We start from the raw sequence: 16,816 nt of genomic DNA, 5'->3' as shown, positions 1-16,816 counted from the left end.
ATTGTTAATAAATATCTTATAATAATTAATTATATTTAACGAAGTTTTAGGAAGTGTTATCTGGCGTAGAATCGAAGTGTGTTTGTGAATTATAACTTGGGATGATGTGAAAAGAAGAGATCGTGGCCAATATTATTACCATAGCATGCAGTTTGGCGAGACTGAGCAAATTCAGATCTCTTCACTCAGGTTAGCCGGAATCTCGATTCAAAATAAGTCCGAGATTTCTCGTTAAAAACTCGACCAAAAAGCCAGTTCAGTTATTTCTGCCTGTTTACGCTGAAAGCTTTAAAACCATGTGTAGAAAAAATAGCACTGATTTAATGCAATTTGTTATGGTAGACGCAACCATAGATAATATAATCACTGTGGTGTTTTTGAAAAGAGGGTTAAATATAAATGTGATTAGAATTACGTAGTTAATTTAAAATTAAACAAGACATGTGAGTTATGGGCCTGAGGCGAAATCATAAACAAACATGTATGATACAACAGTGACGTTGAACGTTAGACAGTTTTATCTTCAGAAATAACACCGAGATACTGAAACTAACAATATCTTCTTACTTTAAACATAAAATTTTAATATCGTGTCCACATATTTCAATGTTCTTAGCTTCATTAATTCTGAAGTTGGCTGTACCTTCTTAGAACTATCCATTCCATTCCAGCGAAGCACAAAAATTTCTCTAGGTTTGGGCCTACACACTCGTAGAGAGTTTGTGACATCAAGACCCATTCATAGCGGAGTAAATCAAAGTCATGAACATTGAATTGAATATCTCATCGAATGAAACCGCAGATTTGAGTCGAGGAACCAAACAAGCGGTTACGTTAAAGGTTTCATAGTGACGGGGGTGGGGTGCCTACATCTGACACTTCCATCCCACTTCATACCTGGGGGGAAATTACCCATACGCAGTTTTAAAGATTATTTGATTTGAGCTGTTGTAAGGTAAAGGAGGGAGAACAGACCATATTGCATGTGAAAGTCTATGTTCCCTTGCATGGAGTTTGGAAAAGCGAGCCTCATACTGTATAAAGATGGAGCTGTCTCGTTAGACTTATACAGTAGTCAGACGTCTGCGGAGTTGGTGGCGAAGCTGTAAGGAGCTATACAGAAACACAGAACGCAACATGACAATCACATCAAAGGTAAAATGTATGAACTTCGGTAAAAGCAATTTTGGAGCTAGTGTCGGTGCTTCTAGATATTTGAATTCATTGTAGTTTGAGTGTAATGAGGATAGTGAATGTACTGGAAAAGACTCCTGGCAGAACAGGAGATGCAATTCACGATTCACGGCATAATTCCCAGATGTAATTACAATTTTATTATCTGAGTATGTACACTTTTAAATAATACTCCTAGCTTAATTGTTACTCGGGCACTATAAATAAACAAAACATATGACAAAATAACAGTCTATATAGCATGAAATAATTATCTCATTGAAATGTAGCTCTAAAACATTTTTAAGGTTGAACCGAAATAAACATAACATTTTGGCATTCAGTGCTTACCTGTTACATCACGAGTCAGTTTAAACCTATATTTTTAGTGCATGTTACTTCATGTGGCACTTCAGTGGTTAGTATTCTTCTGTAGTGTTTAGGACGTCTCGGAATTGGTGTCCAGGTACCCTGCCTGAGTACCATCGAAGGCCTCCGCATGATGTCCATAAAAATACTGGGGTAATACGTTGAAACAGGCTACAACTCTTGTCTTGGTTAATTTGATCACTTCATCAATCGGTCATCATGTAATTCAACACTGTATAACTGATCCATCTGAGGAAACGTCATTGAACAAACTGTTTTTCAAGCTCGTCCTTCATGTATTGCTTGTTCCTGACAAGTTTAAAATATATATTCTTCATGGCGTGTACTTTCGTTTATTTTTAACAACAGAGAAGCTAAAGGTTAAGCCCTGTTACTCATACCTGGAGAAACAGCACGAAACAACTGGTTACAAAATTTCACCCGAGGGTCTGAATATGAACCCACTAACATGTTTCATTTCGCACCTATCAAGCTGAATAAGAAGACAATAATTTAAAATATGTATATAATTGAATATTAAATGACGTCTTTACGTCTATTTTGTAAGTGCTGCTATCTTCAGGAACCTTCTAGAAATACATCTAAAGGAGATAAATGACAGAAAGAAAAGAAATAAGGGATATAGGTACAAGAAAATTCTAGTTGAATCACTGGCGTATTATTAATACCACACAGTTTCTACAATGAATGTAAGCCAATACATAATTGTCATCGTTTTCAGAAATTTCTAAGAAAACTTCTGGAATCATACGTGTCACTAAGCGTTCTAATATTAATCTCAAGTAATCATGCAGCCGAGATCGAAGGACATTCGCTCAGAAACCAAACCGCATTAGAAATTCCAAACACGACCATCACTGACAGATATACTAGATTCCTTCAAGAACCAATAGTTGTAAACGCAGCGACTACAAAGAAAGATGACAAGAAACCTAAATCACAAGCAAGTGGCGATAATCTGCAGAGTTCCAGCTCTGAAGCAAAGCGCACAGCCAAGTCTCCATTAGTTCTCAGACTCCTTCAGGAACAAGAACCGACAGACATCGGCAACCAGTTAGTCTACTCCCCGGTACCAGAGCAGCAGCTCGGACCGGAAGAGAAGTCTCTGTATTTTCAGCAGACGCCCCAGGAAATTGCAGCTGGTGTTCCGGAATATGCAGAGGCGGAAATGGAAACACTCACCCACAAAGCGACTGGGGTAAGTGTTGATAGTTGCTCTGAGCGGCGTTTCTCCAGTAATTTTCACCCTTCTTCATGGCCGCAAGACAGTAAAACGGGGATGATTTATCTCCGTCTTTCTGAGGTTCGAAGTTGACAATGTGAAGAACCAGATTGAGAATTCTAATTTCAAAACACTGATGACGCCGTGGACAGAACATTGTGGCCTTCATTTTTGAAATTGTACAATTCGATTAATCTAGCTGGGCTTTCCCGATTTTTACTTGTTTATAAACAAAGTGACCATAGCCAATAACACTCGTGCAGACATACAGTCCAATTAGTAAAATAAAATAAAAGTTGGTTTAATTCTGTCGCAGCTTTCAAAGCATCTATGTAAATACAGAATAATTATTCTAAGACGAAGATCAGTGCTATTAGCATCTTCTGATTTCTGTGTTTCCCTCTATGTGTGGAGCCACCCACTGGAATTTCTCTTGAAAATCAAGCGACTATAAGCTCCTCTAGACAGCCTTTGCTCGTTTTAGTTATAACAGCAGAGTCACTGGTCACAGACAACTTTCTGTAACATCTTACATTATAAAGAATAAAACTAGTATTGAACTGAAATTATTTAGGTAATTCTGTAGCCGTAGCAGAGGTTGGTATCAACAAACAAACTTCAAATTTTATGTGGAAAGGTTTTGTTATGACGGCGATGAGTATGAAGGTGGCTGAACTATGGAATATATTATCGTGGAGTCTGATAGATACTGATCGACATTTCAGAGATCATACTGCCTCCATCATCAGCAACTCTGAAAAGTCGGTTAATATCTACCAGACTGCATGGTGCTACATATCAGCATATAGCCATCATTAAAAGCCTATGTGAAAAATAACAGCATCTTTACTTTGGAACATCGGAAGCAAACAATTTTTAAATTAGATATCATATCAGTAAAACAACTTAACAAGTTTATACCATGACCTTGAATTATTTGAGCTGCCCAGCCGATGGATGTGTTCTTTGGTCTAACGGAATCCAAAGATCTTTTGCTGTGTTCATGAAAGTCGGCAGCTGAGCCGTGACCTACAGACACTTGAATTCAGGCCACACTCTCACATCCTCCTCATTTTATTACAACCAATCATCCCACACACGACTAAATCTTACCTCGACATCGTCCAACCGAAACAATTACCGGTATGCATTTCTCGGTGCGAATAAATAACGCAAACTTGTTTATGCTCCAGCTTACTAATCCGCCACGTTACCAGTACGTGTACAAAGTGAAGGATCCTGAAGGTAACGATTTCGGCCACTCCGAAGCGAGAGTGGATGGCCGAACCTGGGGGAATTACTTCGTGCAACTTCCGGACGGGCGTCAGAAGACAGTGCACTACTGGGCAGATGCCACGGGATTCCATGCCGAGGTTGAATATAAGGGTCATGCTGCACACCCCTCTGGAGAATAACAGTGACTCTTTCAAACCAGAAAACAGCTCAACCAAAGTAGAGGCACAGCGCTTCTGTTTTTATCCTGACAAAGATTTCGCTTTTGTACGCGTAATTACAGTCATTTCCAGTCATTAAAATAGCTTCAGTTCATATATAGACCTAATCTCTGTTCTAAATTATCAAATGACCGTCTTGAGTTCTGTTTTGTGTACAGTTCCGGAGTAATTTGTAAAAGGCTTATTTTTATTCCATGTCCATAACATAAAAATGAGCAAATGATGGATGTTTGTGTTTGTTATTTTAAAAGCAGTTTCAATTGAAAATCCGCTCGCAAGTCCCACGATCTTACGTGGGCCGCGTACAACACATGAGTAGACCGTGGGCTAAAAACACCTACTTCAGAACATCAAACATATAAGGTGGTTTGTGTTTGACTGTTTTAAGTGCTAGGCCACTGAAGACATTACTATAGAAATACCCGCGACTTTGTTTTGAAGTGCGGAAGTAATTTAGATGTTTACTGTTGTTACTATTGTTGAAATAAAATATACAATACGAACAGTGTTTGTTGTGATATGATATTGTTTATTTCACTCTGTCTGCTCCATGAACACTTCTCCGGTTCAGGTGATGATAATTTTTATCAGTGAAGGACCAACGAAGAGGACACACTCCAAAACCTGTTACTCATAGTGAGTGTCTGAAATATTTTATAACAAATCCCACACACACACGGAATATTGCACGAAAAATTATAATTCATATACAGATTTTATACTGGTTTTATTTATTAATTACTGTCATACGCTCAATGCAAGCTACTATCATTGGAAATGAAGTGACTTAAAACACTGAAATCAACGTGGAAAATGTAAAGTAATTACTACTACTACTACTACTATGGCGTAACAGCCCAAAATCGAGCCCTAGCCTTAGGAGTCATTAATTAAATTAAATATTGATATCAGGACACAGTAAATATCTAATATCGACGACAAAGATTTACTTGTTTGTAGCTAATGTATTGGTACTTTGCTTTGTAATTTAAGCCTACGTCTCACTTCGAAACGTAGTCTCTTTGAAAGATATTCTGAAACTAAAATTTATTAATGAATTTGTTTTATTTGCTGGTGAAATCTGTCTCCTCACACTCACACGCGTGCGAAAGTGTCCAAGTTACGTCCATGAAGAGTTTTAATCTTCTCGTACAGATCCTGTACCGCTGGTGAGAAAACACAGAGCTACTTCACTTTATTTTGCTAATATTAATATAACATTAAATGACACACTACTGATTAAATAATTATTTCCTCTGTATGTATCCTTCGTGTCTTCCAACGTCTCATTTTACAAACATTATAAGATAATAACCTTGAACGCGGAACCAAACTATGAATTAAAGACATCAGAACAATTTGAAATTCTACTTTGTGGGAATGAATCATGCATTTATAATACGCATTCCATTAGAAAACTCCTTCCTGTTTCTCAGTGGTTATTTGGTTCTATAAAATATAAGGTATTGAAAATGTTGAATGATACTGATTGCAATCGCTTATTAAATCTCTCACCCATTATAAAATTGTCTTTCTAAAAAGTATATATAATAAGCTCTGAGTATAAGACTATGCGGAAGAGAAATTTTTCTGGGCAACGCTGTAGCATATTAAATTGATCTGCTATCATACACCTCGAAAGAAATGAAAGTTAAAGACCTGCTTCACTTTTTAGAAAATCATGTCTTAGAAACATTACGGTGTGCTAAAACTGGAAATGCTAGGCGTACTTTCAATAAAATTTGTACGGCAACGTCAATTTCGCTGTCCTTGGTTGCATTCCTGATCGATCCACATGCAATGTACGACGAATATCATTGCCGAGTGGTTAGCACTCCCTCTTCATATTCGAGAAGTCCCGGGTTTAATTTCTACTCGGAGGAAGATTATTTATTCAGACTCATATTTTTTGTGGATTTACTCTCAGTCCCTGAAGTTAAAAGTCATTCTAGTAGAGAGAACTTCCTTCCAAAATCTTTTTGAATGTATCGTTTACAAGCTATTCTACTATTAGACTAACATAAAATGAAATAAAGAGCTGAAAGGCCAGAAAGGCAGATAAAGTAAGAACCCATAGCGGGCAAATATGCCTATGCAGTAGTAAGCCTAATATTAGTGAGTGTAATGTTAAAATAATATTGAATTCAAATGCCTAGTGTTCACTGTGATTATACGATACGAATTCGCATGTGGATTCCCGAATTATAACTGTACAATGCTGAACATAATCGCGAAATTGGAAAGAATATTAGAAGCTGGAAAACACAATAGTAATAAAAATGCCATATTTTGAAACTAGACAACTGAAATCTAGCATGGTTTGCCAACTCCCACATGCAAGGATTATGCATGGTCCTCTAGGTTATGACGCCACGTAGGGGTTTCCCGATCGTTTCAGAGAAACGTTGACAATCACGTACAAGATAACACTAGGTGGCAACTCGTAAGATCGAAATCCTCATTTATATCGCATCACCGTAAGAATATCGTGTTTACCAAGTATAATCTTATACACAGAGTAGGTGGGTGGATACATATTTAATTCTTTTGTAGATATCTAACGAAATCTGGAATAAATATTTACATTTTTGTTTTAAAAGTGTCCTTTCTACAGATGTTACAGCGATAGAAATTTTAACATTTAAAAAGAGTATTTACATATTAAAAGTATTAAAATCGTGTCTTATTAATTAACTTTCACCTGAAGTCGAAACAAGCTATATGCTAATCAGAGGCGCAGAGTCGGTCCATTTGTTAAACACCTCAGCTTCTCTAACAGTCTTGTTACATATGCCATTTCCTCCTTGTCTCTAATAAAGCCACAGTCTCCCATTTGCACAGTTAACAAACTGAATGTTTCGAGAACCGCTCACAACAACAACAACAATAAAATTGCATTACTCATCTGAACACGTTCCTAATTATGTGTGTCACGACCCTTATTAATGATGTGATAGGCCAATGTCCTACGTGTGTGGAATGTTTCAAGACGTCTGAACATAATAATTTCTCTTCATTGAGCTCCAGGTTTTCAGAGGTCATAGGTTATGCACATATAAGCAAAGACTACTACACATCTGGCACATTAGTCAAGGAATAGAGATTTTTCTTATGAATGTTTATATGTTCTAATATGCAAGAGAGTGAAGGTTGCAGAAACTATAAATTAATTCAGTCAAAAATTCTTGTACACAATCTCTACCACATTACATTAAATTTTTCGAATGTAAGGTCGCTCCATCGACAAACTTGTACATTTAACCACATAAAAAATTTCATACACATATAATTAGTATGTTTGTTAAGTTATCTATCTATCCACAACACTTCACAGAAAATGATATTATTTCGGACCTGCTTCAGAAATTCGCAATATATTATATAGACACTACTGATTGCATAAAAATGGAAATTACGACAAATCAAATAATCTCCTGATGGAAAATTACAGAATACAAACAGTAAACATTCATTAATATTCTCTTCCTTGATAAAGTACGGAAAACAGTTAAAATCATTTCTATACATTAACAGTATACATAGCATCTAATTTTTAAATACAAACCAGCCGCACTTAATAAATTTTAATAGTTTTTCTAATGGAGATCCAACAACAACGTGTATGGATGGAATGTATATTTTTTTAATTAAACCCCTTATCTGATAATTCGAGGTAGCATTGCCCTTGCCCCACGTCAGAATATCGTAAAAATAAAATGTATGTTACGCCATGTTACATACTACGGATGACGTGGATATTTGTGAATTTCATCGAGACCTTTACACACTTCCTTAAGACAGAAGACCAGTGGATACAGAACTGGTGAAAGTGTCGGCCATGCACATCGAACTGAAAATTGCTCATTTCCAAACTCCTTCCATCATAAATCATAAATGCATCAACTGAAACATAAACTCTGGTCTGCTGAATAAGTTAATTGCTTAAAGAGGCCTTTGCATAAAGTTACGCATGTCCATCGCGTCCGATGTAATTTTACTCGGTAGAAAAGTGGCAGACGTTTCTACGACACAGAGCTGAAAATAGCACGTGTTATAGAATACCAAGTAGAAATTTTCTACTTAAGATTTTCCCGAGGTGATTACCATGCTAATGTACCTGTCGTAAAGGGAATATAATCTGAGAGGCGTTGCCTTCGTAATTCATGGAGAGGACAGACCAGCCTCGTGGTATTTCAAGCATGGTTTATGTTCTAGCTAATGAGTCTGTCACTCTAACCTCAATTTTGTTGTCCTAGCTTTCATTATTTCGTTCCAAGAACTCAAAAACTGTATTCGGTGGTAATACTTCGGCACACGCAATACACAGATAATTACTGGCAGTGTGTAATGATTTCAGTCCAGCTGGATGCAGGGTATCTCCTGCCAAGTTTGATTGCTCTTACCTCTACTAAACGTCTGAGTAGCTTACTAAGTAACTCCATAGAACGTCTTCTTAAGAAGCTGACAGTCCTTCATATGGTTAAGAAACTTAAAGATTCTTCTACTGTACGTCATACTGAAACATTATAATTTATTTTGTACATTATTCATTATTTATTTTGATTCCTCTTTGTTATTATCCTCTTATACAAGTCCAGTCCCTCAAGTGATCTCCTCCCTCGAATTTTTCGACTAAAATTTTGTATTCGTTTCTCATCATTCCAAGCTACAAGCCCTGGGCACCCAGCAATATTTTATTTTATGACTGTGTTAATATTTGGTAAAGAGTAAAGATTATTAAACAAATATTAATATTATTACCATCTACTAAATTCTTTTATTTTAAGAACCATATCACAGGGCTAAATGTTTTGAATTTTATACGTCATCTTAGGCCATAAAATGGATATATGAGTTGCTAATTGCATGCCGGAAACCCTAAATCCTCATGAATTTCCCCGTAATAAAAGTACCATGGTGCGTTTGTGATGAAGCACGTGGAATGCGACACGAGTAGCGGACCTCCCGATCGGGCATGCACAGTCGATAATTGGGTAAAATGCAGAACACAGTTTATGATACATCCTATTTCCTTATTGTTGTGATGTGGTGAGGCTACGTCTCAGTGGAAATAGGCCTCTAGCTCCACTCATTCCGCCCCTCAGATAATATATGAGTGAATTCGAAGCAGCATTGGCGTGATGACAGCAGAAAACCGGAGGACCCGAAGACAAAGCTGACGCAGCACCACAAATCACACTGGTGTGCCCCAGAAGCGAAACCGGCCCTTCGAAGTGAGAAGCCAGTGACTAACTGCCTGAGTTACGGCACGGCTACATCTGTACCTTCGCTGTAGGCTACGGCTCGTCTTGATCTACAGAAGCATGCGACCTAAACTTTCTCTACATCCTAGTTTTATGAGAGTGAATTTTTTCTACAGCAGAGTTTTTCAATCATTTTGATCTAGCGCCAAAGCGGCTAAAAAAATAGTTGTACGTGTTTGGCATGAAAGGAAAATATTATGCATAAAAGAAGAAAATGTTATGATGACATTAAATTGGCAGATTGGAATAAATATATAAATAATTTCGTAGTAGAGTAATAGTAGAGACAAAATTAAAAAAAAACTAACGTAAAGTAATGGGATTTAGTATTATTACAAAACAAATAATAAACACATTGAAAGGGACAGAATACAAAGTTTTTTGTATAAGAAAATACATCTACACCGAATTGGAACGAGAAACAAAATAAAGTTCATAAAAAGGAAGATTACGATTAATTGATTGCCAGGATTATTTCTTGACGGGAATAGAATCAGTAACAGAAGGAGAAAGCAGTCAAGAACGCTATCTACAAAAATTCCACATGCGTGATGTTACCACTAAGGTTCGATCTCATTGCCACCTGTCGGAAGTTGCAGGTGTAAAGGTCTTAAGTCTTGTATTGTTCACTTAGCGAACACAAACTTTAATTAACTTGTCTTGTTTTTTATCCATAATGAAATACCTATTTATTTCACCATCAATATCGTTTATAAATAGCATAATTAATTATACTTATCGAGAAGTTTGAATGCGATGATAATGATGATGACGATAATGTCCCACTTATGCAATTTCAGAATATAAATTTAAAGAAAAAACATCTTAACAAAGCCCAACCCCTTCAGGTTTCACTTTTGCGTAACATATTAGGGGAAGAAACAAAGTTATATTTTTACAACCGGACTAAATGGCGAGTTCAACATCACGTCCCTTACAATGTGTCCCGTACTTGTTAATACAGAGAGAGCAGGAACAAAAGTTTTACTTATCTCTCTCCCCCCCTCTTCAGAGTGTCAGAGTAAAAACTGTATCAGGCCAACTAGAAGTGGCTGGGAGATTTGAGGGCGGTCGCAAATTCGTTAGCGAGATGGCCCAAGGCAAGGTGAAATCTTGTTAGTCTGCTGTTCTTCGCCTGTCCTGACGCTGGTGTACTCAAAGGAACCTGCTATCCGCAAATGCTAACTGTTGTTCATCTATACGTCCACATGAAAACATCCTCCTCCGATAATATTAAAATAATTACTGTCAGAATAATTTTGTTAACCCTCATCATGCTACGATCTTCAACAAACTAAACTGTGTCTATGTTTTCCCCTTCAAGCTGCAAATTGTTGACTTGAGGTAGTATCAGATTGCAAGGTACCTTTATTTTCATTCTTAAAACCACATACTAAGGACGACACAATAACCACCAATGAATAAAGAATCAAATTACCAATAGCTATCTAAATAAACTGGCTTTCATGAAGCATTGTATGAATGATACGACAGTGGGTGTAATTTGAATACTGTATTTTAAATATCTTTGTTTAACGGTAGTATGTCCGTACAGACTTCCGGAGATACAAAAACTCCAAATAGCACATGTACGAGTTAGCGGTTGTTTCATATTTTGCATGTCCCGGATTTGATTCTCGACACGCAGGCCGGTAATTCTGATCGAGATTTTTCATAGTCTTTTCTCATTATCTCCAGATACATGTTGAAAACTAATCACAATAGTTTTTCCCGCATCCTTTCCAATCCATTACTGACAACCACTCTTCCAGTTCACAAAACAGCCAATGAAACATTTCGTCTTTTGAAAATATGGTATACGTTCGTAGGTAAGGTGATTTATAAAAATAATATTAACATTACAGTAGGTGGAATAAATTAGTTATTTATTTATATTTGTTTATCTTTAAAAATGATTATAATGCAAATAAATAGCAATTTCTCGCATCATGCAACTATAACCGTTCCGCTCTGGGTAAAATAAACTTACATATATTAAAATACTCAACTCACATGCAGCTAGAAGGCAATTACGAATTACAACAAGAAGGGACGACAGCTTCCCACATGCAGTCCCTACTCAGAGAAAAAAAAAGAGAAACCGCTTGTGAAAACCAGACTTCGGAAGTCAAGTGACGGCCACATAGACATTCAATACTTGACTGTGATGCTACAAGCACTTGAAATCATCCGCGGAACAAACGGGCAGAGAACCAAGGGAACATTTCAGTGCAGTCCATCGTATAACGCTTCTCGTGTTATCGTAACGCTGTTAAGCCGCTATCTGTAACGCGTGCAGTTTCTATAGACAAGTAAAACTCAGACATTTATTGAACGGAAAGTTCGGCTGCTAATTAACTAAAATAATATTCCTACAGTAAAAATTCTCCCACAGCGAGTGAATTTTCTTGAGGACGTCATCGCAACGACTTGAAGAAATGAAAATTCTACAGGTGAGTCTAAAAGCCATAAGCAGAGAAATGGGATGGTTTTTCTTTTACTAAATGATACTGGAACATGACAAAGCATAGTATAAGATTTGTTTTAACTCTATTAAATCTGTGCACTCAGTTCACTTCTTACAATTTCATTTTACTTCTAAAATTGTCTAAATATTTCAGAGACGTCAGACTAGTTTGCATAATTTCAACGATCGTAGGGAATATTATAATTTAGCCCATGTATTCTTACGCATATCATTACTCTACAGCAATCAAAATTAGTTGTTATCTTTAATTAAATTCCGTTTATAAAACCATTTCTGAAAAACTTGTTTATCTTCTCACGAATTTAGGTTGAGACATTACGAAATAAATTCGTATAAATCATCATCAGCAACATAACTGCACAACGAAGGCAAAGGCTGTCAGGCCGTATTGATAAGGGACGTAAAATAGAGTGGACTAATTCTCTGAATTGCATGAAGGGTCCACTATCCAAATATTTTTGAAATTAGGAATAAAATCACTTAGTATAGAGCCAAATGACTGCACCGCGCAGTAATCCATAAGACCCCATCTACAACATTACGAATTATCTATCTGTGAAATACAACATTCTTCCACGTGTTTAACACATTGCCATAATTTATCAATTAGTGTGAGCTAATATTATCATCTAATCCACTTTTTATTACGGAGGGCACCATCAATACAAACATGAAGTCTATATTTCACTCCACATTAACTCAATTAAATTGGGATCATACTTAAAATAGGCCACAAGTTCTTCCTGTAACACCCCTCAAAATTCATTAATCACAATTAGCTCCACTGATTAGAGAGAGGGACTCAGTCTTCAAGCCAGTATCGCATCACTACAGTAAACTGATATGAGATGGCTGTTAAAAGAAACAAAAACAAAAACAAAAGACAAAGAAGCTGGTGCAGATCTGAATATAACCTGTCATTCCTGCCACAGAGACCTCGTTTGAAACCAGTTCGGAAAGTGAAACTGTCTCATTAACTTAAAAGTATGATGTCGAATTTAAAAGTCATTATGATACCTGTTTTATTTATGTTAATCAAAATTACCCGATTTTTTTTTATTACAGACACTCTCGCTTCTTCTGATTCTCACTGGATCAACCCTACTTACGAAAGTAGCATCGGCCAAGAAAGATGCCAGTGAAATTAAATTCGTACCGACTGTGCCGCCTGAAGACATCAAACCGTCTCCTCGTGTCGGTCGCCAGTCATATGCGCTGTACACTCCACCAAGCAACACAAAGTATCAATATCACTTCGTCCCAGTGACTGAATTAGCCAATGGAGAAGCAGTATCAGAACAGGATGGGCATGACGCTCATTACATAACCCAAGTACAAGAACATTATAAAAACCTTCCGCAGAAACAACAGCAACAAATTTTAGCTGCCTTTCGAGCATCCAAACAGCCAAAATCTCCCGTGTACCACGCAACGCCTCTGGAGCCATATGGCGCTTTGCTGAAGCACGCGTCAGGAGGCCAGTATGACCAGAAGACAGTTCTGGTGACGCCAAAACCAATTTCTGAACAGCTTCATGGTGACCAGTCTGGAGACGAACATTCATCTGGAGGTCACGCTTACTACACAAATAGCAATAACGCTGTGGGGACGCACACAGAGGCACTAATTCCGGAGTCGAAATATGTACCTCTTGTGCACAAGTCTATCCACCAGCAATACGACGACGAACACGAGGAGCCCAAAAACGTAAGCCAAACAAACAGCCAGACTTTGGGGGGGGGGGGGGGGGGTTAGAATTTTAGTCGGAAAGCCTGAAGGGAAGCGACCATTTGGGAGACATAGAAGTAGATGGGAGGATAATATTAAATAGGACGTGAAAGCACACACTGGATGAAAAGTTAAGTTAGGACCCAAGGGCAGGATCTTGAGAACAAGGTAATGAACCTTTGGGTTCAACGAGAGGCGGCTTATTTTTTGACTGGTTGAATAACTATCAGCTTGTTACAAGCAACTTTTCTACATTGAGTCAGTGTAGCAGAAAAGCCTATATTAGCAGATTCCCTGAGGTTATATAATAGCTTGTATAAAGTAATTATTTAGGTATATATTTTAGAATAGAAAATACTATTACGAACATAACATCGGATTTAATCCTATGAGATAAGAAACTCTTACGGCCCAATTATAGATTATCTTATCGAAACCAAACAAACAAGTCACTTAAAAGAGAAATCTCTTGAAAGGCATATAACAATAAAATCCGTCCGTTCTATAAAGAAAACGGTGATTACAGATTAACGTTTCTGTTTAGAATTGTTTCTGGCAGACCGACTTCTTTAAAAGTATTCAAAGTTCTCTGTACTTTCTCTTGGAGTTGGATACAAACCAAACTGTGGTGTTTATTGTTGTTCATTACGTTCCTAAACACTTGTGATTTCATTCCTAAAGAAAAATGTTAACAGTGAAACACGAACTTCTCTAGAACTCGTTTTAATACTGAGTATTCATTTACTCTCTATGTTCTGGTTTTAGAACAAGCCAGACCAGTCTACATATTCTTTAATTGTCCCATTAAGTAAAGAAGTAATTAACAGAAACGTGGATTTCACAACGCTGTTATCAGTCCTCACGTGTTTTTTCTATTGATTAATTAACTGCATCTCAGATTATTATTTTTAAACATAGTTATTCCTAATATTCACTATAAAGACATTAAAGTAATTCAAGTATTCGATTCTTTACAGAATATAATTGTAACGAAAACCTACTTAGAATCCGCTATTTGAATCTTACAACATGAAATTGGAATTTGAATCTAGCCTCACTGATTACGCCCCCTACCTGTTCAAGTAACAAATGTACAAGTCTCAACATTTGTATTTAAACATAATTTTATCCGAATATTGTAATCAAACAAGAGTATAAATAAGGTAAAAATCTTTATATTTCTTAAACCAGGTCAAAAGTAAAAATATCATAAAAATGTGAATTTCAAACCTACAATAAATGTAACTAATTAAGTCTACGGCAAAAGTTCTTGAGAAGCTGATAGTTACTTGGCTGGCAAAGACCATGTTCTTAGGTCGATTACGACAACGGACACACAGATAAAGGATCGCTTGTCACTCATTCTGACTAACTTATACTAATAAATCTTAAGCAGTACTTATAACACATTATGCTAAAAATTAAAATCATTATTTTTCTTTACTTAATTAAAGAATATAATACATTTAATGTAGTGACTCTAGAAGATTTGACAAACCAAAATGTCTACTACTTGTTTCAGTATGCTGCAAAGTACCAGTTTGGGTATCAGGTTCGAGACCCGAAACATGGCACATTTTTCGGTCACGCGGAAGCTCGTGATGGACATCATACTAAAGGTCACTATCACGTGTTGCTACCTGACGGGAGACTGCAAAACGTGCAATACTGGGCAGATCTGAGTGGCTACCATGCACAAGTCTCCTACAATACAGTAGCGAAACATGCAGCAGCCCAGTATCACTAATCGAATCTTCACACGGTTTCTAAAATTCTGTCCAGATTTGACCTTCTCACAGAGCTGAAGAAGATGTCGCTGTTGAGTTGTAACGCAGTGCGGACTTGTGGGTGGATACTAACGTTTTGTAGAGCATATTACCTCCATCTGCAGCCTCGAATGTAGAGACTGTTTTTCAGAAACGTCGTTATCAACATAAAAAGTCCACAAGGCGTTACAATCCAAAAGACCAATATCGACGTCTCTCAGTACCTCATTACCAGCAGACACGTGTCACAAAGATGACAATTCTGATTATAATCTTACGGCGTTACAACCAAGAAGACTAACATTGACATCTTCATCGCAGCGAGAACCACAAATATAATTTCATAAATCGTTATCATTTAGTATTAATTACAGCAGATAATTCTATTGGGATATGTGCAATACTGAGTCGATCTCAAGACAGTAATTTATCTACAAATGCAATTATATGAGTTAAACTTAGTCCCAACTGCATAATCAGATATATTTGTTATTTTGTTAAAATATATTCTAGCATTATGTAAGGTCTATTCAGTGTATCCATAGTCATTAAATGTGCAATATTGTTATATTTTATATAATTTTGTATTATTCTATGATATTGTTAATAAATGAAAGTTGTTGAAAAATGCTTCATAAACAAGAAACGTTTCTTCTTAACCTAAGTTTATATGAACCACAATTCTCTCGATAATTAGAATTTACAAAATTCGAATATTCATGCTGTTTTATACGATACCACATTATTCTTTCCTTACATCGGTCATCACTACACTTTCTGGGAATTAATAAATACTTTTTTTTGGAAATCATGATGCGTAAGGCGGGGTCTATAAATTGATAAATAGATCCTGATTGTTAACACCCTCCCATCTAGGTCCAGATATCCTTCATGAATTTCTCATCTTAACATACATACTCCTTGGTTTGAACACCAAAATAATATTTTGTAAAAAGCAAAAGTTACGAAGCTATTCAATGTGTAATATCTTAAATTTTCTGTCTTTCCTGTAATAAATATTGTCTTCAGTAGTTTATAATTAATTTGAATAAGTAACGTATGTCTTGATGGTGGTTGAAATACGTATAATTTTACTTCACTTCCTTTCATAATTTATTACGAAATCAGCATAGACGGTGTAATTAGGAGAACGTAAAAAACATTAAACCATGAATAATGGGTATTACTTTAAAATCTGACACTTTCATATCATCTACATCACGTTTCGGAAGATAGATACGCTGTCAAATACACGAAAATGAGGGCAATCACACACAATGCCTCGTGCCACTGCAGTCTTTCAAGTTCATACTTAGACTACATGAAATAAG

General features: G+C 36.6%; 3 protein-coding genes across 3 annotated transcripts in view; 2 read left to right on the top strand and 1 right to left on the bottom strand.

Annotated features, from left to right (window-relative positions):
• The window catches only part of LOC110835466 (uncharacterized), a 224,769-nt gene that overhangs the window by 31,849 nt on the left and 176,104 nt on the right, over nucleotides 1-16,816 (bottom strand). The gene's annotated exons all lie outside the window — the stretch shown is intronic.
• LOC110835474 (uncharacterized) lies at nucleotides 778-4,762 on the top strand. Its single transcript, XM_022075710.2, has 3 exons — nucleotides 778-1,155; nucleotides 2,285-2,761; nucleotides 3,979-4,762. The coding sequence occupies exons 1-3, from the start codon at nucleotides 1,138-1,140 to the stop codon at nucleotides 4,198-4,200; spliced, it is 717 nt and encodes a 238-aa protein (XP_021931402.1). The 5' UTR covers nucleotides 778-1,137; the 3' UTR covers nucleotides 4,201-4,762.
• On the top strand, nucleotides 11,663-16,131 carry LOC110835473 (uncharacterized). Its single transcript, XM_022075709.2, has 3 exons — nucleotides 11,663-11,956; nucleotides 13,057-13,698; nucleotides 15,242-16,131. Exons 1-3 carry the CDS (start codon nucleotides 11,942-11,944, stop codon nucleotides 15,464-15,466), a joined length of 882 nt encoding a protein of 293 aa, XP_021931401.2. The 5' UTR covers nucleotides 11,663-11,941; the 3' UTR covers nucleotides 15,467-16,131.

The sequence above is a fragment of the Zootermopsis nevadensis genome, unplaced genomic scaffold (assembly GCF_977971745.1).
Source record: "Zootermopsis nevadensis isolate Lab colony 2312 unplaced genomic scaffold, Znev_1.0 Znev_ptg000024l, whole genome shotgun sequence".
Taxonomy (NCBI): Eukaryota; Metazoa; Arthropoda; class Insecta; order Blattodea; family Termopsidae; genus Zootermopsis; species Zootermopsis nevadensis.
Note: the sequence above shows the minus strand (reverse complement) of the source record. Positions and strands in the feature narration are given on the sequence as shown.